We start from the raw sequence: 21,859 nt of genomic DNA on the forward strand, positions 1-21,859 counted from the left end.
AAAATTTTATACACATTACATGCTAAACGCCTCTCTACACAGTTTTTTTTCTCTCCCACAACTCGCCCATAACATCACGACGACTTACATCCTCATATTCTCCTGTATAACCTTATACTCCTTCCTCTTCTTCTGCATCCCCTGCCCACCAAACTTGACTTTAGCAACCCCAATCCACTTGCTCAACCCAGGGAACAACATATTCTCACCCAGATACGCCATGGCAAAGTTACCCAGTCCCAACGCCATGATGAAAACCTTGAACGGCGTGTCCAAGTAGGTAAGTTCCATAGCACTCATAACCCACGCCGCGGGATCAAACAGCATATACAGCGTGATAGCCAGAGTAACAAAAATCGTCGTGACAAACGGCAAGTTGCGCGACATGGGTTCGCGATACGGTTTGCCCACGCTGAGAACGACAGCAGAAAAAATGTATTGGAAACAAGATGTCAGGAACAGCGCCGTGTTTTGCGAGTTGAGCGAGTTGCTGTGGTTCTTGTCAATGACGGGCGGCATGTACCATTCCTGCTTCTGCACAAAGTGGAAAGCGAGGTACTGGACTAGTATGCACAACACCATTTGACCAAGCAGTGGCGTAAGCACCTTTCTGCTCACGAGATTCGCGGTAGGGCGTTTGCGGGATAAGACGGGGTAGGCGCCGGACCAGCCCATGAAGATGGCAATGGGCAGAATGAGAAGCAGGTCGATGAAGAGGAATTGGAAGTCGCCGAGGTTGGATGCACTCGCGTACAAAAAACTGACTGAGCAAAACTGTATGGCGGAGTAGAGAGACATATACTTGAAGCAGCTGAAACTGGTAACAAGCGCCGCACGTCCTTCCTTGATAACTTGAGGCACACAGCTGATGTCGAATTGTCGGGAAGTAAAAGGCGCGGCGACCGAGGCTTCGGCTTCCGACAACGAGATACCTACGTCTGCTGCTTTGAGCGCACCACAGTCATTCGCACCGTCACCGCAGAAACCAACACAGTAGTCTATGCTCTGTAGTTTCTCAACCAGTTCGTGCTTTTCGTCTGGGCTCATGCGGGCGAAAACTTGGCCGCAGACAAGCATCTCCCTAAGCGTAGATTCCGAGGCGAAATCCACAATCCAGCGGAAGACGTCGCCGGAGACGGCCAGACTGTAGTTACGGAGGTTGGAGATATCGTAGGGAAGAGATACGTCGGCCTCTGGTGGCGGTGGTAGGGGCTTCAGCGTGTTGTCGTCGAGCTTAAAGACAGGGTCATCTACACTTTCCCAGCTGAGCTTCGACAATGCTGTTCGAGAGTCACCCTCTTCAAAGTGCGGGACGAAGCAGTGCGCCGTTTTGTTGATGAGGCCGCACTCGCGAGCTACGCTGATGGCAGTGAGGATGTTGTCACCAGTGCACATGACCTTACGGATGTTGGCGCGTTCGAGTTCTTCGATGACAGGAGCGGTGCTGTCTTTGAGCTTGTTCTCGAAGATGATGAAACCGACAAAGTCCAAGTTGCTCTCTGCTTCTTCACGCTTCATCTTCTGTGTCTTGAGCCAGTTGAGTTTGGGGATCGTCTTTGTTGCACAGGCAATAACACGGAATCCACGGTGGGTGTAGAAAGCTAGAAGCTCCTCGTAATCAGTAGGAAAACTTCCAGGTCGGCAAATCTCCTTCATGACTTCGGGCGCGCCCTTGACGTACACCTGTCCGCTCTTGGAACCAAATTGTCGGACGATAACACTAGCTCTTCGTAGCTGGGAGACGAATTCAAATGCTTTCAGTACACCAAGTTCGACCTGCTTCCTGTTGGCCTCGTCTTCAACATCGTCGACGTCGTACTCTCGGCCTGGTGGTGGTCGAGCGACAGATGGCGACAGCTTCTGCTCATCGTCATCACTACCGTTGCCGGCCTTCTGTTCTCCCTCCTCATAGCTCCAGCCGGTAAAATCGAACATTTTGACGTCGAGTGGATCACCTACTAGCTCATCATCGATCTTACGAAGTGAGTGACAGGTAGCCATGGTGTATAGGATAGTCTTGTGTGCCAGGTATTCTACGGTTGGGTCGCGGTCGTGCTGGGATGCGGGGAGGATATCATAGGCGTCTGGAAGGAGCTCGCTGAACCTGTTCCTGGGTCGCTCGACTACGCGAACTCCCAAAACATCGAGACCCTCCTCGGTGAGCGTTCCAGTCTTGTCGAAGCAAACTACATCCAGCTTACCACCCACGTTGACTCGCTGCGGACTGATACAGAAGATCTGCTTCTGCTTTAAGCGCGACAGGGCGAAGCTAGTACCAATGGTGAGCGTGGCCGGCAGTGCAGGAGGGACGACAATGGTGATGAGATCGAGAGCTCGCACAACGATCAAGTGCCATGCGAGACCCAGATGTACAAAGTTGATGAAAGATGCGACGAAGCCAATCATGGCAATAAACGCCATGACGGAGATGTATCGGAAGGAGTCGCGGTAGAACTTGAAACCTGAGGGCTTGGGGAAGAGCATAGATCGGACCAACGCACCCTTGGTGGTGTTGAAACCAGTGCGCACAACCATGGCCAATGCAGCAGCCTCATCATCAACATGGTCTTCATGTGGTCTGCGAGCTCTGATGATCTTGGTTCCACTGAACAGCATGTGTCGCGCAACCTCTGGGTGAACAGCCGATGCGCTGAGGTCAAGCAGATCCAGCGCGTGGTTGGACATGGGAATCTTGGAAACAGGAATCGACTCGCCAGTCAGCATACTCTCATTGACGATGCAGTCTCCAGAGAGCAACAGACTGTCGCAGGGGAACAAGGCAAGCGAAGGGTCGGTGACTTCGTAGACATCTCCGGGTACAAGCTCCGCAGAGTCGACGTGAGTCCAGAAGCCGCTGCGTAGTACACGGACTTCGCATTCGAACTTTGAAACTTCACGTAGCCGCTTCATGGAAGCCTTTGTCTCGACGAGCGTGGTGACGATACTGACTGCCGAGATGATGAAAATGGCACAAGCATAGTAGTAGTACTCGTCCATGGACCAGAGGATCAGACTGGCAATCTGAAAGACGTAGAAAGGATGGAAGACCTCATCAACCAAAAGCTGACCGATGGTCTTCTCAGCGATATCGATCAGGTTTTTTCCAAAGACAAGTTCGCGGTAGTCGCGTTCGTCATTGTCAAGACCCTCGCGCAGAGCTGAGACTTGGGTCCAGGTGGGATCCTTCCAGGTGTTTGCGAGCACGAACTTGTCCTTAATGGGGTGGTATACGAAGCGAATATAGCGGTAGTCCAAGCATCTCAGCTCGCCAATAAGCGGATCATCTTCCTCATCCCATTCCCTCGGGCGTCCCTTTTCAGGGTCGCCGAATACAGTTGATAGCGAGCGTCCGTAGATCTGCTTGCTGACGCTCTGTACCGCAAACTCTCCCCATTGATTTTCGGTGACAATCCAGTCGCACTCCTTAAGCGGTGTTGTCTTTCCGATTATGGCGACCCTCCATCGTGGCAGCCATCTGAACAGAAGCCAGCCGAGGCCCAGAGTCGCCATGCAAAGGAGCGCATACAGCGCATAGCCGAAGGGAGATGTCTTGAAGCCGGCGATGACGATGGTAAGATCCTCGGTCATGATGTAGATCTTCTGGTTGGACCTGCGCCCTCTCCAGTCGATGCCTGAGCCTGTGCTGCCCGCTGAGGATTTCCTTCGCAGTAACGGCCTCTCAGAGGACTTCCTGCTGCTACTCGATTTCCGTCGCGATGGCGTTGGTGATTGCGATGAGTGGGACGATGTGCCGGCCTCGAGGTCTTCCAATTCCGACACGGTATAACCATTGTTGTACGTGCTCTCTCCATCCTCCAAGATTGCGCTATCCTCATCCTCACCCTCTGAATCCTGCTCTTCATCGTAGAATGCGAAACTCGTCAAACTCGCGCTCGAGTCGGCGCGCGACCGTCGGTGGCGGAAGCCGGATACGCTCGTGGGGACGCTTTCGCTCATGGGACCGGAGAAGACCTGGATTTTTGGCGTCAGCTGCTGGCCAGGCTTCCTTCCACGAGGGTTGTAGGCAGGGCGGGAAGGAGGAGGAAGAGGCATGGGCCCGAGTTCGTATACCTCATCTTGGGCCATCTCGACATCTTCCATGAAGCTTGCCCTGGTGTCGCCATTAGTCGCGCCTTGGAGCTGAGCTGGCCGTGTCACACGTACTCGCTCAGGTGGGAGCCACGGCGGTACATGGCGCTCATTCGGCGCGGTCGCCGCCTCTCGGGGCTTTCGTTGTCTGCCATGGCGACTTTTGTGGTTTTTGGTCGTTGGCTATCGGGCCATGGTACGGAGTTGGGACACACGAAGATTTCCTGTCGCGTCGGCTCGGGCGAGCCAGCGAGATAGGCCGTGCGGTGTATGACGTTGGAGCTAGTCAGGGATCTGCAGCCGTTCCTGGTGCTTGCATCCGGCCTAACACCAGCAGCAATGGAGAACAACTCCAGGCATACGGCTGTCGCACTCCATAAAGTGCATACGATGAGATCCCAGCTAACAATGGAACAGTCAGAAGTTGCTAACCGCATTGTCATACCGCCTCAGGACTGCTTACTGCGCTTCGATGATTGGCTCCGCGACACCGTTCGCTCAGCCTCACTGCATGCACATCGTTCATCAACAAGTTTGTTGTAGCCTGTTCATCTATTCTTCATATTACATATCTATCTCTCGTGCTCTTTTCTTTATCTCTCTCTCTACGATGCCTCAATTCCATGGCTAGTTCCAATGACTACAGCGTTCGCAAACATGCCTATGAAGCACTAGAGAGTTCGCGACACATCAGGCTCATCATACTACACCCAGCCTCGTCTACAGATGTACCTCTAAAACTCACTTTCAAACAAGCTAGACTGTCGGAACTGCAAGGTCGCTACGAAGCCATATCATACACATGGGGCCAGCCAACCCTGGCATATCCTCTTCACGTGAGCGATGGCACACACGTACTAGTCACAGAGAATCTCGATCGCGCATTGCGATATCTGCGCCGTAGTCACAAAGACCGGGCCCTGTGGGCGGACGCTGCATGTATCAACCAAGCCGACGATGTGGAGAAAGGAACACAGATTGCGCTCATGGTGAACATTTTCCGGGGCGCCGGGACAGTTCTGGCCTGGCTCGACCCAGGTTCTGCCGTCTATCGGTGGCCGAACCTAGAGTCAACCTTGGAAAAGATGGATAACGTGTCTCGTACAACCTGGGAAAATCTTCGTTCTGGTTGTCGTGTGGAAACGGAAGGGGATGGAGGAGTTCACAATGCCCCGCTTTCGAAACATTCCCGGGAAGTAGTTGGGCTCCTTAGTCTGCCTTGGTTCAATAGGCTTTGGATCGTACAGGAGGTTGTTTTTAACCAGGAAGTCCGTCTGATTTACGGAGGTGTCGAGCTTTCCTGGGCTCGATTCGTGGCTGCCATGTCGATCCTCTCGACCTTGGACAGCAAGAGGCAACCTAGTGCTGATTTGAGTTTCCGGAGCGCCGCCATGAAGATAATACAGCTGTGGAGGCATCATTCGCTATTTGCAGAATTGCAAGAAGAGCACGGGAAGCCCCGAGTCAACTCATCAACCCACCATACCGATATCGCCAGGCTGGTGGACGACTTTGCTTTACATAGTTGTACCGATCCTCGTGATCGAATTTTCGCCCTATATAGCATGGCATCCAACCTACGCCCATGCACTGCGGCTTCGAGTGATCACGACGTTCTCATGAATATCGACTATTCATTGGATCTTCGGCAAACATATGAAGCATTTGCACTCGCTTGCATCAGGGCTGGAAAGTTGACCAAGATCATAGAAGCTGTGCTCTCCCGTCAGCACTCCCCCAGGCCAGATGGTTGGATGTCATGGGTGCCCGACTGGCGTGTGAAATGGCCGAAGCCTGTTCACCTGCCACAACCAGTAAGATTCCATCGATCTTTCAAACTTGGGGAATCGCCTCCAGACGTCATTTGTATAAGAATATCTGTGTTTGGACATTTTCTGGGCACGCATGACACCGCCAATCCTACCATACTAGTGAAAGCTACTGGAGAGACGTTGTTCCAACAAATTCTTGACTTTGATAAAAAGTCCCGCGGGCCGGATGGTGAACGAGGCTTTAGACGTCTGTTCGATATGCTAGATTGTAGGCTAGACCCGGACGACGTCACTACGCTAGAACAAAGCTTGTTGTACATGGCGAGCCAGACGGAGAACACCAGTTTGCAATCTGGCCCAAGCTCAAACTCCATGGAACTTAATGATATTGTACTAGACGTAAAGAGGATTATCGGAGAGACCAACAGCCTTTTTTATTTCGAAATACCTGGCACCAGAAGGCGCTCGGTAGGTTATGGCAATGCGCAACTTGAGGCTGGAGATCAACTCATTCCGCTCAATGCTCGAATTGCTGAGGACGAACGCGTACAAGGAATGCTCAAGATGGTACTCATACTCCGAAGTGCTGGTACGATCAACACGCAACGCGGCCCGAAAACTATATACCGCCTCATCGGCAGTGGCTATGTCTACGATATACCCGACGAGTATCTTGCTACTTCCTCAAATGACAAAGCCTTTGGTGATTGCTTCCGAGGATTATATCTGGTTTGAGCAGCACCTGGCTTTGACTTGTTCCTATCCGGCATACTCTCGTGATGATGTGGAATTCGTTGAGTCGCGCATTTGGTTTGGATAGTATTAGCATAAGCACGGCAAACATGTGAGAGATCTGCGAGCGCTAGAGTATATAAAAACGACCTTGTGAAACTATGAGAATATCGCAGCTTTGACTGACGGGAAAAGAACCAAGCACTGTGTCTCTCTGATCTGCACCATTTTATTTTTTTTTGCTCTGCGCTTCCAATATCATGTTATGTCTTGATATGAGTGTAATCGGCCAAAGTACGAGCTTCAACGAAAGTTGCAGAGGCGTGTAATATCGGGCGAAAATTACTGAGAGTCTCTAGAGTGAGTGTCGCGAGCGATACACTCGATGTGACATGTTCTATCGAACGATGCGGAGGAGCGAAGACACGTTTGCGTTGATCACCTTGCCAAATCCGACTGACCCCTGCCTTCCCAAACAACTGCACTATTTCTCTCTGTTCTAGCATCCCGCGTTCCTCCATGTCGCTTCTATAGAACCTGATTCTTGTAAACAAAACCAACCAACAGTTGATACGTCAAAAATCAAGAAGTTCATCTTCCCCATTGAAATACGTCGTATATATATTGTCGTGCACCACTTCAAACACGTTCCTGAGCATGCCAGCGGAGAACTTGAACCATCCATTCCATTGTGTTCCCCCCGTGCCATCCCTGTATTTCGCAGTGAGCGCCACCGGCTTCTTCATCTTCGTATAGTCCCCATCCAGCAGCTTAGCAAATGTGTAGTAATCGTCATCTGCATCAAAGCTCTCTAATACCTCGTCATCGATGACCATACACCATTCATATTTTGGACCAAACAGACCTTCTTCGTTCCATGCGTCCTGGTAGCCAGGCTCATACAGCCTCTCAGATTCGAGTATCCGAGCATGGTGTGTGCGGAAATGAGTGCATACCTCGGAGAGCGACGCGTTAGGAATGATAGCTGCAGGGACAAGACGCAGGGAATCTACTATGCGTTGATTGTATTTTACGGCGTAAGAGTCGCGCAGGTCTTCGGTTGCGAGGTCGTGGAATTTGTCTAGTAGGGTTTGGAAATAAGTGTTGTCGTCAACCACTTATACAGCGCATTAGTCACTCTCGTAATACTGTAGAGGAGGAGCATACCCGCTGTTTTGTCCGAGGAGCTGTTTTGATCAGAATCGGCCTCTTTTTGCTCTTGTGGGCGCGTATAGGTGGCGTAGACGTAGAAGCCCCATGTTGGGTCACGCCCGTGTTCAACAAAATCGGCCAAAAACCTCTTACATGCTCTCTTTTCATCGACATGTAGTCCCATAGTGGATTCTTTTGAGTTGCATCTGGTGTAATCGTTATTGAAGGTTAAGGGTTGAGAGTGCACCAGGATCACCCTGTCTTCAGCCCATGTCGACGCTTTGTAATCTTGTACGAATGGGGTCACTTCATGTTAGAATAGACACAGTAGTAAATAAGTACAACCAGCCAAACTACGAGCTTTGGAAAATAAAGCACAATATCGAGCGAACATGAGTACGAGTATCTAGAGAGAATCTCACGAGTGACGCACTCAATGTGACGCGTGCGACTACCTAGGTAGTTGATACGGATCAGTGAAGACGCGTTCGTGTTGATCCCTCGCCAAAGCCTGCCGACCCCTGCCTACCCACAAAACCACACCACGTCTTCCTACCCCAGCATCACACACATTTCCATCTCTCTTCTGCCGCCATTAGCTTCTCAGACCGAAGCTGCAGACCCGTTGCCAGGTATTCCGCGCCTCCACATGAGAGACGCTACGTATCCCCTTGGCACAGAAGCGGGGCAGCACGACTCGGAGCCGTCGGCTCCGCTTTTGGGAAGTCCAGAGTCGAGATCGCGCTTCTGATACAACTGGCATCACGTTGCTTGCCCACGAAGCCTTGATCGAATTGGACAGAGGCCAGATCAGATGGTGTGAGGAGAACTCGTGTCAGGGCAGATCCAAGTTTTAGCTTCTCCACACTTCACTACGCGTGTAGATCACAGTTTAACACCAGGTCCCTTCTGGCATCTCGACTGGGGTCAGCGCGGGGCTATATCACGATTCCTAGTTTGCTGTACAAAACGAGTAGCGATGTATTTACGCTAAGCAGCATCATTGGCCCTTGGGGGTCGGCAGAGAGGATGAATGCACTGTGGGGATGGTATTGGGTCAACCAAGGCAGATCAAGAACGTGAGAAAGCAGTGCAAGTATAAGCACTTCCAAAAATGGAGATATAGTCTGACCAACTTGAGAGGTACCTGCGGTGCCGATGAGCGGCTCCCTCATCCTCTTTCGTCAACACTTCATCCACTTCCGGTCCGCCGCTGAGAAAACATGTGCGGAGCTTTGGAGAAGGTTAAATATGGTCGCTAGCTCTATAAAGATACCTTGTATTCACTCCCCAAACAAAGCAACTCCCATCCGAGGATTCGGTGTTTCTTCTCTTGGCTCAACCACTTCCGTCAGTCCAGCTCAGACCCAGGAACAGCAGCAAAGCCCACCATGAAAGCGCTCATCTACAATGGAGTCGGAAAGTGCGAGCTCGTAGACAAGGAGATTCCCCGGCTGAGCGGTGGCCTTGATGCCCTGGTGAAGGTGCAGCGAACTACCATCTGCGGCTCCGACCTTCACATCCTGAAAGGCGACGTCCCGACATGCACACCAGGAAGAACTTTAGGCCACGAAGGTATCGGCGTAATCGAGGAGATCGGGCAAGAAGTTAAGAATTTCAAAAAGGGCGACCGGGTGCTGATTCGATGTATCACGTGTTGTGGTACCTGTCAGTTCTGCAAGAAAAGGTAAGCAATACTCAAACCATTGCTGCCAAAGTCTTTTTGAACTTTCTGACTTTGCTTTCTTTTCCCTTTAGCATGGCCGACTGCTGCGTGAAAGCGGGTTGGATTCTCGGTCACACGGTTGATGGCAGTCAAGCTGAATATGTTCGCATAAAGTATGCTGATACCTCGCTATACCATGTGCCCAACAACGTAGATGAGCGCACATTACTCCTATTCAGCGACATCCTACCCACAGGCCTAGAAGTCGGCGTCTTGCGCGGAAAAGTACAGCCGGGCTGTACCGTCGCAATAGTAGGAGCCGGACCCGTCGGTCTCGCAGCTGGCCTGACTGCGCAACTGTACACACCCCGCAAGCTAGTCTTCTTCGACATGGACGACTACCGTCTCTCCGTCGCCAAGAAAATGGGCGCCACGCATGTCTACAATGTCAAGGATATAAAAGGCACAGTCCGCGACCTTGCAGCAGAGCACATCGACGAGGCCGATGGTTTTGATGTCGTCATGGAGGCTGTTGGCATTCCCGCGACGTTCAACATGTGCGAAGATCTTGTTGCAAAGGGTGGGCATATTGCGAATATGGGCGTGCATGGGAAGAGTGTGGACTTGCACATTGAGCGACTGTGGGCGAGGAGCACGACAATCAGTATGGCGCTGGTGTCAGCACACACAATTCCAACATTGCTGAACTTGTTTGCTGCCGGTAAGATTGATGCGAGCGCCATGGTCACACACGGTATGCATGCCCATTCCTCCCCCTCCCCATATACGATCTCTAGGATGTACGTATGTGCTGACAGCTCACCTACGCAGACTTCAAGTTCAGTGACATTGAGAAAGCCTACGACCATTTTGGACGGGCGGCTGAGACTAAGTCTTTGAAAGTGAGCATCGAGTTCGACCCTCCTGGTGCGAAAGCGGGAGCCGAGAGGCGCGGGCAAAGATTGTAATGGTCCACTCTTTCATTCCTACGTAGAACCAGTCGGCACAGAACCTCCCTTAGCGCACTTCAACGTCCATTGTTTTGCATGCATCTCAAATGCTCCCCTCGAATTCGCATATTCATTAGCAATTTTGACTTCCACCGCGCTCTCCAACTCAGGGTGATCAAGTAGCGTCCTTAGGCTCATCAACACCTTCTCCATGGTATGATTATGATGCCAGTCTTCTCCCAGCATCTTCCAGCTAACAACCCCCGTTCTGCCATCAACATTGGGATGGTAGATTTTAGTTGTGAAATTTACTTTTGGCGGCTTCTCTGGGTAGTCATCGGTGAACTGGATGTGGAAGGCGAAAGTACCGCCTTCGTAAGGAGAGTTGTCAAGGCCATGGAGGGTGCCGATCCATTCGAAGATATCGCCGTGTTTGAGGTCGACGTGGTAGCCCTCTGCGGGACTTTTGCGCAGGCTTTGGAACTCTTTCTCGAGGCGTTTTTTGGTAGGTGTCATGATAGCGAAGCGAACTTTGAGAGAAGTAAGTTGAAGTGAGAAAACAAAAAAACAATCCTGAATTGATGCGACGCGTTATCGCGCGACTCAAGGGAAAGGAGTGTTGAGGTTGGTCGCGCGTTTTGGCATACGTCATGGTGCATCTACTACCACGCATTAGTCCGCGACTTCGAACCTTACTATAGCCACGATTCATAAACTGCACTATTGGAAAGTGGATCTTATCACAGCGCCCGAGTCGGAACGGGAACGAGAACGAAGACGCATCACTTTACGCCTCGACTAAGTCAGCCACCTTCGCAGCCAGTTCCACAAATCCTCTGATGACATACGCATCAGAGTTGTGATGGTATGTGAAAGTCGGCCGAATATATTAGCTCTTGTGGTAGACCTCAAATGTCCCATTATGCAAACCCTTCTGCAGTTGTCTTCATCGTCGGAATCAAACGGCTGAGATTTGAGAAGCCGCGAGGGGAACATGGTACTTCGAAAAATGGCGCAGGATGTACATTACAGGAGTAAAGTCCGAGATGTGATTGTTCATATATCGTCTGGGATGTAACATGTACAGTTAAACAACGAGAAATCGCTTACCATATGCTAACAACCTGCGACCGGCAGGGTATCCCGTCATGCCGACTAATTTCCAGGTCTGTTGTAATCGTTAGCGTTGTTAAAGTTGGTTGTACGTCTATCTATGAATTTTAGCAATAAAACTGAGAAGCTTTCGATCTCTAAATAATATGGTAGGCGAGACAATGATTTGGCGACTTTCACCAAACTTTCTCTCTGGACTATGCGGATCGAATTTCCTAGCGAGGTGTCGATGGTGATGCGAAAGATTCGAGAGGCATGTTGTTTGTGCGTTATGGTACTTCGGACTGGGAGAAACAACATCAGAACACGTCCTGGTGACATGATTAATATCAGGAATCAAAGATATTTGTATCAGAAAGAAGTAGGTTTGAGAAATACACATCTGCGATGCCTCCACAGCTGCTGCATAAAGTTATTAGTCCCTCTGTAGAGTAGTCGAAGATCAAACAGCAGAGCTCAGCGGGTATAATGCGAGACCTTCCTTCGCTTGCTTGGAACTTGCGCATCACCATCCGCGTTCGCCATATCATCACAAATCCACAGATCGCAGACCGGTACATCATCATCTGATAAGTACAAATGCTGGCGGAGGAATTCAGGCGGTGTCTCTTGAACAAGAACGGAATCTTGATCATGCTCTTCAAACTGCTGCCGATGGGGATAAATATCAATCGGTGTCTCGCTTACCAGAACGCAGTCGTGTCCGGGAGGCGGCGGGAGATGTTCGTAGTATCCTTGCTGTGAGTAGTCGCTCATAACCCCGTTCAAGCTCTTTTCGGAGCCATCACTGTCATCATCTGCATCTTCAGTGAAATGATACATACCTCGTTCGTCGTTAGATGAGGCCTGTACTTGACTGGCGAACTGAGCTGCCTCATGGTCTTGCATGATCGATGGTAACGGAGTTTTTTCACGCCATCGTTGAGCCGACTGGAACATCCTATGCGTATCTTGAGACTGACATAAAGGGAAGTGTTGCGAGTTGATGCCTGGACTCTGAACACCGCCGATGAAATCAGCTGCAATGCGGTTATATAGCGACTTGGGGATAATCTCGACAAGATCAAGGTTCTTCTCTCTGGGTTCCCAATCTGTAGTCGCGTTCGTATACAGCTTATCAAAGTCTTCAGCATACGATGAGAACCACTCGTGCGCGAGAGCCTCCGATGCTGTCATACGCTCTCCCTCTTTGAGGACGAGCAGACCTTTGATGAAGTCCTTTGGATGATAGCCGATATTGGCCCACAACGGGTGATGAGGGTCGTCCAGGTTACTAAGGTCACAGATAGCTGCGAGACCCAAGATCACCCCGCGAGGGTTAGCGTCGTACTCCGGGTGTCTGCGGTCACTGAACATCAAGTCGCCGGTAAGTACAGTAGCCGTAATTGAACCGATAGACCACATATCGACAGCTTTTGAGTAGCCATAATCGACTGGGATTGCCTTGTTAAGTCGGTGTATCTCAGGCGCCGTGTACTCCAAGGTACCAACGTAAGAGAACATTCGGTGATACTTGTTGTTTTGTGGCGGATTTTGGCTATTTTTTCCGGGCAGGAATCTAGCACTGCCGAAATCGGTAATGACAACGCGAGCACCATCTTCAAGAGATGACATGAGTATGTTATCTGGTTTCAGGTCCCGGTGTACGATGTCCTGGTCGTGGAGATACTCCGTTCCCTTCAAGACCTGGTAGATAATAAACGCAGCATGTAGACCATCAATCCGGCCGTCCTTGAACTCGATAAAGGAAAAGAGATCACCCCCCGTGACGAGCTCTTCAAAGATGTAAATGGTGTTGTTACTCCGGAAAACCTTTTCGATGGCGATGATGTTGGGATGGCCAAGGTCTTTGAGAATATCGAACTCGCGAAAGCAATTGGTAACTCGTTTTGGCAGTTGTCTTCTCTCCGATTCCTGCAAGTTTGACATTGCCAATGTGTCGTACATTCTGTCCAGTCGGATCATCTTGCATGCAAGTTGCCGCTGTGTCTCTTGGTTGATACCCACCAGTACCTTGCCGTAACCGCCCTCACCAAGCAAACGCCCAGTAAGGAGGTAGCGCGATGCAAATGTTTGTCTTTCTCGCTCCTGAATGGCGGTCAACTTGACAAGCTCTGCCGGTGCGTTCGAGTAGTAGACTAAAGTGACGGTGCCTGAGATACGTATCTCATCCCCGTCTTCTAAGAGGAAGGTGCTCTTGGGACCCATTAAAATGCCTGCATCTTGCGATGCCGCGTATTCTGAGTTACTCTTTCGGAGGTAGGTACCATTTGCAGAGAGATCGGTCGCGTAAACGAACGGGGCGATCTTAGCAATTAGGTCCTGCTCATATAGAATGCAATGGATGCGCAGGTGCTTCCTTGAAATAGTGAGGTCGTCGCTCCACGAGTAGCGACTGACAGTAGGATTAGAACAAGATCATATCAAGCTTAGGATACAGCGCTCACCAGAGCTCTGGATCCCTCCCAAGATAGAACTGCTCGTTCCCACATACTTCGATCATGCCTCCGTGCGTTCCTGCATACATTAGTTTGCTGATCATGATTCGAAAATCACTAACTCACCATGTGCACTCTCGCCCGCGACCTGAACATGTAGCCTTGCGACTGCCTCGCCCGCCATCTTACAACGCTACCCCGCAGGAAATAACGCTGCTTCGGAATGATGTCGGTGAATGAATGAGGTTTGACGTAAGGCAGGTGACGCGGCGCGTGAACTCCTCTTGGCACCTGTTCCAGGGCTGGGCGCTAAGCCGTTCTAGCTAAGCGAGCCCCGCACCCACCTAGGTATTTCGACCAGCTCGGCTCCTACCTTTGTTCTACACTCACGACACTCATCTCGACAGCAATGTAAGTTATATCCAGCCAGCCATGGCGGCGCTCGCGACACTCAATTGAGCGCAATGACTGCTCTTTGAGTGTACCTGCACTCGCCATCAACTCCAGACTTCTCAATTGCACAGCCGCTGACCTCATACCACAGCCCGCCGACAAGATGAGAGCCAAATGGAGGAAGAAGCGCGTTCGACGTCTCAAGCGCAAGAGAAGAAAGACTAGGGCTCGTTCGTAAGTTCTCACCACATCACCACCAGTGTCGTCCGAATCTAACAAATGTTCCCAGCAAATAAACGTCTCGCCCCTCAATCTCAGCTATTCCAACCTCAGTTCTGAACGATCACGATCACTAAACGACACGTTTTCTACGCACGACCTTCCGACCAGCTCGCAACTTATTTGACTACATTGCGCAATCCAACCTTCAGGTTACGTCATACGGCGGATTGCGGCACGCGAGCTTTCAACTACTACTTCGGAGGGTGACGACTGTGCTGGACTGGGGAACGTTATGGAATGCTGGTCAATCGCCTGAATGGCACATTGGGTTCTCACGGGAGTTTATCTGAACACTGATTACGACGGTCACTCTAACACCGGCGAGCCCTCCTCTTGCGGAGGCTTGCCTTTGACTGATGCGTCGCCATGTGGACATGCGATAACGGAATCAAAAATGCTTCACGACAATATTGCTCCTTCTGTGTGTGATCTTGATGTGACAATTCGTGAAAATGGTGCAATGTGCGCGACCTGAGTCTTGGCCGACAGGGATGCTGGGGATGTGATGCTCTCCTTGAAATAATTGTGATGCGACTTATCGATAACCAATCTTCATACCGCTGGTCGGGAAAGATTCGATTTGAGGGTTACGCGCGATTTCTCACTATGTATGATCAAGAGAGATATCTCTGCGAGGATTGGTTTGGCAAAAACCTCATTACTACACTATACTACCACGCGAAGGAAAGAAAAATGCCTGATATGTCGTGTCGAGAGATCTGCAGTCACCACGACCACAATGAAGTAAACCATCTTCTCACAGCCAAGCAGGCGCATTTTACCTTGCATCAACCACCGCGCCTCAAGCCCAATCCCTCATCTCCTTACCCTCTACCTCACACTCACTCCCAGCCTTCTCATCCCGTCGCATCTGGACCTCTCTCACAACATGTACGCTATTACCGACTACATGACCCTCAATGGAGGAAGAAGGCAAAGTCTCCTCAGCCCAGGCACGTGCGTGCACACCAGTTGGTGGATCGATAGTAATGGACGAGGAGGTCGACTCGCTCGTGTCAGTGGCGCAAGTATGGTTCGAAGTAGGAATCTCGGCGATACTGGGATGTGAGAAGAGGGGTAGCAGTGGTCCGTGGAAAGAAGGTCGGGCAAAGTAGCGGCGGAAGAATGAGGGTTGTGGTGATGTGGGTGTGGATGGGGTGGGTGAGGTCGAAGCGTTGTTCTTCTGTGAGAGCAATGTGTCTTGCGTCGTGACGCTGTGTAGACGGGGTATGGAGTCCTCGCCGACGAATTCATGGCTTGTAAGGTCAGCGGAAGTGTCCTTTGTGGAGTCTGTGATGGTCGATCCGGTGATGGTTGATCCGGTAAGTGTTGACCCCGATCTGCTGGACCAGAGCATACTCTTCGCCTTGCTGGACACATTCGAGGTCCAAGCCCTCGCAGCCGAAGTCCTCTTCAGCGTCCTCCTGTCACCAGATTGAGCGTACAGACTAGGAAAAATCCTCCCCGCTCCCATCCTCACCAGTACCTGCCTATAGTGCTCATTCGCATCAACCCCCGTACCCAACAGACAAAACGTAACATACCCCGTCGCAACCTGGACCCACTTCTCGACGCTAACAATCCCCATGACGGGAATCTTTACGATGTTGTTGATAGTGTCGGGATTGTGGACCGAAGACCAGGAATAAGGCGTTGTGATCCATGATGATACGTCGACGAGGAGGTAAATGGAGTAGGACAGGTAAACAAGGACGACGACTAGACTAAGGATAAAGAGGCGGACGAAGCGTGATGAGGTAGTGTTGCGGGCGGCGACTAGACGGTGGAATTCGCGGCGGGAGCGGTAGAGACGGTAGACGAGCAGGGCTGTCGGGCGTGATTAGTTGGGGTCATGTTGGAGGGACAGATGAGACTTACAAGCCCAGTAGGAAGCGAACAACATGCCGATGGTTGGCCACATGAAGCCCAAGACGACGCTAGGCCACGAACTGTCATGGGCCGATATACATCCTACAATGCCGTAGATGAAGAAACGAGCGGGTTGCACGACGTAGTAGAGGGCGATGAAGAAACCTGGCACAACCCAACACCAAACGACCTCCCAGATCATAGCCCACACCTTACTCTTCCGGCTTGTCGAGACTGTCATGCTATTCATATCCATGACAATGGCAAGCTTGCGTATGACCAGAGCCACCGAAGCTGTCATGCCAACATAGCTACCCACCTGGAGACGAACGTGGATGTCGCACCAGACGGCACCGTCCCACCATTCCTGTACGTTGTCGCGAGGCCATATGAGTGCGTTGATAGAGTTGAAGAAGTTGGCTAGGATGATCCAAAGGATGAGGGAGCCGGCCGCGATGTTGGCTTGGCGGAAATGCCAGATCATAGGGGCCATACAGAGGAGCCAGGATGGGAAGGCAAAAGCGGGGAAGAGGATGGCGGATGGATAGAGAGGGGCGTTTGGTCCGAAGAATTCTGGGTGGGCAGTCATGAACTCCATCATGGCCGAGATTGGATCCATTACAACCTCTGCGTAACTTGGTGTAAAGAGGAGGAAAAAACAGAAGAAGGTAGATAGTCTCTTGTGATGTTGTAAACTCGGAGACCTGGATCCAGTCCACGAATGTAACCGTCGTTGAAGGGATTTCGTTGGAACTGTTGATGCTACTATCTCCAGGATAGATTGTTAGGTTGCGTTGGGATTTTAATATATGAAAGAGATTGTAACAAGAGGAAAAAGAGACAGAGTAGTGAGCAGTCGACAAGCAGCGTTGTGGACTTCATCACTCCATGCTATGGCCGAGTATGTAGGAGGTTCAATAGAGAATTCCGATGTCTCAAGCTTCAATACGGCTCAATAGGATCTTTTGGTCGACTTACGTTCACTTGAGTGGTGAAAGCCAATCTGTCGCTCGCATGGCATCTCTCTTATTGCGCTTGCCAACGTCAACCACAGTCTTTCTGAAACGCACTGATCCGTCGCTTCGGCACAGCGGTGCCTAGTGCTCGCAATATCTGGTTGCTGTGCTGTGGTGGTGGTGGTGGTGCTGAGACCTCGACTACTCCGCATTTGGGTTTGAATAGAAAAAGACTACGAAAAGACGACATCTGAATAGATAACCAACAAGAAGGAGACGAGACATGTCTGTGATAACTAGCAGGAGCAATCAGAGAATAGAGGAATGGGAAAGAAGGTGTTGAGTCCCCGCACATGTGGCATGGTTGCAGGTCGGGTTATACGTAGCGGGTTTATCCAGATTATCCAGTCCTGCAGTGATATGCGTCTAGGAACTGGTGTTGAAGCGCTAAGTCTTTTATGTATCTGTCGCAATCGGAGTCCGAAAGTGAGTGTTGGTGGACGAGAAGCTGCGCGATGAATCGTCGCATTCAGGTCGGAAGCACCGGGCATGAGGATACTAACTCAATCCTGTGTTCGTCGAATGTTATACTACCCTTGAGACTTGCACGAGTCTCTGCAGCGCTTTGTCGTCTCTTTGATCCCCGCAAGATACGCTGGGTTACACAGCAGTAGGTTGCCACACGTGCGGCATGGTCGAAGTGGTTGCCATCGACTGATTGCCCGGAGATACAAGGAATGGTCAATACCACTTGACAGCACCTTGACGCCGCGAAGGATTCCCGGATGAGTCTGCCAATATGTTGAAGGCTGGGCGATAGCGCATGTCGTGAGGGAGGTCGGACAGGGACCCAGCTCTACAACTGACCCAAGCAAGCCATGACGTAAGGCAAACGACTCGCTCCGAGGCGTCTTCCACTACGGCACACGACCGTCTGGTTAGTACGTGGGAGCATTACCAGAGCCTCCGCCATGCTTCCACGGCGCCTGCAACCATCGCGATCAGGTGATCCGCATTTCTGTCACGTCGCGCCTTGAAACGACGTCTAGGCACCAATCGACAACGCTGTCCTACACGTTGCTTCTTCCCAGCGCCAACCAGTTCCCGGAGGTCCGTCATGGACACTGCGCCGGCCGATGGACAAGGCATTCACCCTCAACTTCGCCAGAGGATGTTGAACCGCGCCGCCACGTTTGCTGAGGGTGCGCGGCCTTCCACTCCACCTACAGCACCCCCTCGACGCCGCAGTTCCCTCGTTTCCGACCTGTCCGACTCGCGCTATTCGTTGCGATCGTCCAGCGACAGTCTGCTTAGAACGAGTGGGAGGAATGACATGGACAAATATGCGACTTCGGATGAGCCGTCACGGTGGCTTGCGCTGCCTGTTGTGGCTGCCGTCGTGCCTGCCATCATTGGGCTGACAGTAGACAACGGCGCAGACGTCGCTACAGACGTGTTGATACTGGTATTAGCGGGGTGGTTTCTACATTGGAGTGTCAAAGTACCATGGTGAGTGCAGCAATGCAGTAACTATACGTGAATTCCATAGCTAACGCGATGCAGGGACTGGTATCATGAAGCACAGCAACGACGATACCTAAACGACGATGTAGATGACGCGACATACGACGACACGATACACGAGGAAGACGAGGATGCGCCGGAAAGCATTGGGGAGCCTGTAGGAGAGTCGCAAGATCCAAAGCCCAACACTACAATCAACGCGCCGGCCTCGCAAGCGCAGAAAGAAGCCCGCGAAGCATTGAAGCGATCAGAGATGTTAGCATTCGTTGGCTGCTTCCTAGGTCCTCTACTCGGCGCCCTGCTCATGCACACCATCCGCGGCCAACTCATGCGCGCTGAAGGCATAGTATCCGACGCCAACCTCAGTATATTCCTTCTCATCGCCGAGATTCCACCCGTCAACCGCCTGATCAAGATGCGGACAGAGCGCATCCTCCACCTCCAGCGCATCGTCCGAGAAGCTCCAAGGGAGCCAGTTCGATCAGCAGACACACAACAACTCTCACAGCGGATCTCAGAACTAGAAGGTCGCGTCGATGGCGTGCAGACTACCAATAACAATAACAACGAGGTAGACGTGGAGAAACTCAGCGCAGAAGTCCGACAAACAACCCAACTCCAACTCGATGCCCTAAACCGCGCAGTTAGGCGCTACGAAAAGAGACATATGGCGCAATCCCTACAAATCGAAGCCCGCTTTCAAGATCTAGAAGCACGACTGAAAGATGCACTTGCCCTGGCTGCCGCGGCAGCCAGGACTGGTCAGCGACCCGGTGTGATTGCTATGACGCTGAGCTGGATTGCTGGTACTATCAGCTACATGTTGCAGGTGGCTTGGGACGTTGTCATGTATCCCTTCCGTACAGCGGTTGTTGCGGTTTCAATGGCTAAGAGTCTGTTTGTGAGAGACGAGCGGCGGGTGAGACGGAAGGGGAAAGGTGGTGGAGCAGCGCAAATGAATGGGCACATGGGTGTCGCGACAGGAAGGCTGCAGGCGAAACCTGCGCGATAGATTACTCTCCTCTATTAATACACCTATTTCGATTCCTTCGGATTTCAGTATCAGAGCTCGTGCTCGTTGTCTCCACGGGTGTAATGTATGCTATCGGCATAAATGTTGCACGGAGTAGCGAGAGTTGACGCCGATACCGGCAAAGACACCGAACTCCTATCACGAACCCTCGTACCACAACCACCCGGAGTCATCCGAAACAGTAACCCGAAAATGCAGGTAACGTACATACTCCGGAGGGTAGTTATCGTTACTCGTCCAACCAGGACGCGCCAGAAAGTGGTTAATTCGACTTACTACAAGTTATGTAGGGCCGGGTTTATACGAAATACCCCGCCCCCACTTTGATAGCCAGAGCTCGTGGTATGGCCGTTGGCGGGCCCCGATGTGACATGTAACGTAACAATCGATGATTGCTAGTAACCTGTTTGTTATATACTTTCCTATTACACTCCGCTGCTCTCCGAACTTTTTTTGTAATCTCATTTTCTGAAACAAAAAACTCCTTTGTACAGGTTTGGAACAACTTGGGAAGAAAGAGTAAGGGAGTAAACAACATAGTGATTCAGCCATGTCACTAGAATCCGACGTCAAGATCCCCGCGGCGAAGTTTGACCGCAGCACGATTGACAAGCAGACACTCGAGTTTAACGAAAAGTTGATCAAGATTTGGGCTGATGGACCGAGATGGTATGAGGTACGTTGTATCTTCCTCCTCTCCCCTTTAGCCCCTCTCTCGCTCACGATGGTCGATAGGTCGGAGCCCCGGCGTATCGCCAAATGCGTTGGGAAGGCAAAACTCCTCTTGCCAAGCCCATCGTCTTGCCGGAAGGTGTAAATGGTTCTCTTCCCTCCAGGGAAGCTGGACGAGAGATCCCATATCGAGTGTTTAAACCGAGTAGTGGAAAGAGTAAGGGGATACATATGCACATCCACGGCGGAGGATGGGTATTGATGAGCGAGGCTTAGTGAGTTACTATATCTCTTCGTTCCTGATTACAGATGCGGATACGGCAGGGCATGCAGTTAGATGTGATTTGCCCGGTTCTTCGTGGACGCAGAGTTTCAAAGGAGGAATGGTGAGAGGAGAATCAGGTTTCAAAGACCGACAAAGGTTGAAGGAAAGAAGAACTAATCAAGATATCTTAGCCAAGATCCCTACCTGAAATACCAAGCCGACCACTTCGAAGTAACAGTCGTATCAATCGGCTACCGCCTCGCACCTGAAGACCCCTGGCCCGCAGGCGCGGAAGACTGCTACGACGCTGCGGAATGGCTAGTCAAAAACGGACCTGAAGTTTTCGGCGGTGAACTCATGTTCACTGGTGGTGAGGTAAGTCTTCCCTTCTATAGTTTTCTCGTCGCAACTTGCTATGTTGAAATCACTTGTGCTAACAACATACAAGTCCGCCGGCGGCCATCTCGCCTGCCTCGTCGCCATGCACCTCCTCGAGACAATGCCAAGTTTCGCATTCAAAGGCCTACTTCTCCACTTTGGCTGCTACGACATGTCCTCCTTTCTGCCCCACGTTCTGCACCACGAGTCACACCTCGTAATCGACCACGACGTGATGAAATCTTACATTGACGCGCTGCTCCCCAACACCACGGAAGCTGAGCGCCGCGACCCATCCATCTCTCCTTTCTGGGCTGACCTCCGTGGAAAGAAGTTACCGCCTGCCTTGTTCACGTGTGGTAGTGAAGACCCGTTGTTGGATGATAGCGTGATGATGGGGGCGAAATGGGCGATGTGGGGGAATGAGAGCATAGTTAAGATTTATCATGGAGCGCCGCATGGATTCATTGGGTTCCCACCTGGAACTATTAAGAGCGTGCAAGAGGTTTTGGATGATACTGAAGCGTTTGTTCGGAGTAAAATTGGCGTTTAGTGGGGACATTGGTGGGTTGCGA

At 51.2% G+C, this 21,859-nt stretch overlaps 9 protein-coding genes across 9 annotated transcripts; 4 read left to right on the forward strand and 5 right to left on the reverse strand.

Moving 5' to 3' along the window:
* Positions 1 to 84: 84 nt before the first annotated feature.
* AA0111_g11664 (putative cation-transporting ATPase) lies at positions 85 to 4,244 on the reverse strand (the record flags this gene model as incomplete). The annotated part of the gene is made up of 2 exons (XM_028645555.1): positions 85 to 4,111; positions 4,165 to 4,244. 2 exons carry the CDS (start codon positions 4,242 to 4,244, stop codon positions 85 to 87), a joined length of 4,107 nt encoding a protein of 1,368 aa, XP_028500709.1.
* A 468-nt stretch (positions 4,245 to 4,712) lies between these two features.
* AA0111_g11665 (hypothetical protein) lies at positions 4,713 to 6,596 on the forward strand (the record flags this gene model as incomplete). Its single annotated transcript, XM_028645556.1, has 1 exon — positions 4,713 to 6,596. The coding sequence occupies one exon, from the start codon at positions 4,713 to 4,715 to the stop codon at positions 6,594 to 6,596; it is 1,884 nt and encodes a 627-aa protein (XP_028500708.1).
* Positions 6,597 to 7,168: 572 nt separating this feature from the next.
* Positions 7,169 to 7,929, reverse strand: AA0111_g11666 (hypothetical protein; the record flags this gene model as incomplete). The annotated part of the gene is made up of 2 exons (XM_028645557.1): positions 7,169 to 7,710; positions 7,761 to 7,929. The coding sequence occupies 2 exons, from the start codon at positions 7,927 to 7,929 to the stop codon at positions 7,169 to 7,171; spliced, it is 711 nt and encodes a 236-aa protein (XP_028500725.1).
* A 1,207-nt stretch (positions 7,930 to 9,136) lies between these two features.
* On the forward strand, positions 9,137 to 10,379 carry AA0111_g11667 (hypothetical protein; the record flags this gene model as incomplete). The annotated part of the gene is made up of 3 exons (XM_028645558.1): positions 9,137 to 9,432; positions 9,504 to 10,165; positions 10,243 to 10,379. The coding sequence occupies 3 exons, from the start codon at positions 9,137 to 9,139 to the stop codon at positions 10,377 to 10,379; spliced, it is 1,095 nt and encodes a 364-aa protein (XP_028500710.1).
* An 18-nt stretch (positions 10,380 to 10,397) lies between these two features.
* AA0111_g11668 (hypothetical protein) lies at positions 10,398 to 10,877 on the reverse strand (the record flags this gene model as incomplete). The annotated part of the gene is made up of 1 exon (XM_028645559.1): positions 10,398 to 10,877. The coding sequence occupies one exon, from the start codon at positions 10,875 to 10,877 to the stop codon at positions 10,398 to 10,400; it is 480 nt and encodes a 159-aa protein (XP_028500704.1).
* Positions 10,878 to 11,930: 1,053 nt separating this feature from the next.
* Positions 11,931 to 14,016, reverse strand: AA0111_g11669 (hypothetical protein; the record flags this gene model as incomplete). Its single annotated transcript, XM_028645560.1, has 2 exons — positions 11,931 to 13,869; positions 13,922 to 14,016. The coding sequence occupies 2 exons, from the start codon at positions 14,014 to 14,016 to the stop codon at positions 11,931 to 11,933; spliced, it is 2,034 nt and encodes a 677-aa protein (XP_028500703.1).
* Positions 14,017 to 15,389: 1,373 nt separating this feature from the next.
* Positions 15,390 to 17,057, reverse strand: AA0111_g11670 (hypothetical protein; the record flags this gene model as incomplete). Its single annotated transcript, XM_028645562.1, has 2 exons — positions 15,390 to 16,414; positions 16,466 to 17,057. 2 exons carry the CDS (start codon positions 17,055 to 17,057, stop codon positions 15,390 to 15,392), a joined length of 1,617 nt encoding a protein of 538 aa, XP_028500731.1.
* A 1,472-nt stretch (positions 17,058 to 18,529) lies between these two features.
* Positions 18,530 to 19,948, forward strand: AA0111_g11671 (hypothetical protein; the record flags this gene model as incomplete). Its single annotated transcript, XM_028645563.1, has 2 exons — positions 18,530 to 18,921; positions 18,976 to 19,948. 2 exons carry the CDS (start codon positions 18,530 to 18,532, stop codon positions 19,946 to 19,948), a joined length of 1,365 nt encoding a protein of 454 aa, XP_028500732.1.
* A 571-nt stretch (positions 19,949 to 20,519) lies between these two features.
* AA0111_g11672 (hypothetical protein) lies at positions 20,520 to 21,837 on the forward strand (the record flags this gene model as incomplete). Its single annotated transcript, XM_028645564.1, has 4 exons — positions 20,520 to 20,645; positions 20,705 to 20,916; positions 21,098 to 21,281; positions 21,355 to 21,837. The coding sequence occupies 4 exons, from the start codon at positions 20,520 to 20,522 to the stop codon at positions 21,835 to 21,837; spliced, it is 1,005 nt and encodes a 334-aa protein (XP_028500730.1).
* Between the last annotated feature and the right edge of the window lie 22 nt (positions 21,838 to 21,859).

The sequence above is a fragment of the Alternaria arborescens genome (genome assembly GCF_004154835.1).
Source record: "Alternaria arborescens strain FERA 675 chromosome Unknown contig_55, whole genome shotgun sequence".
NCBI classification, from domain to species: domain Eukaryota; kingdom Fungi; phylum Ascomycota; class Dothideomycetes; order Pleosporales; family Pleosporaceae; genus Alternaria; species Alternaria arborescens.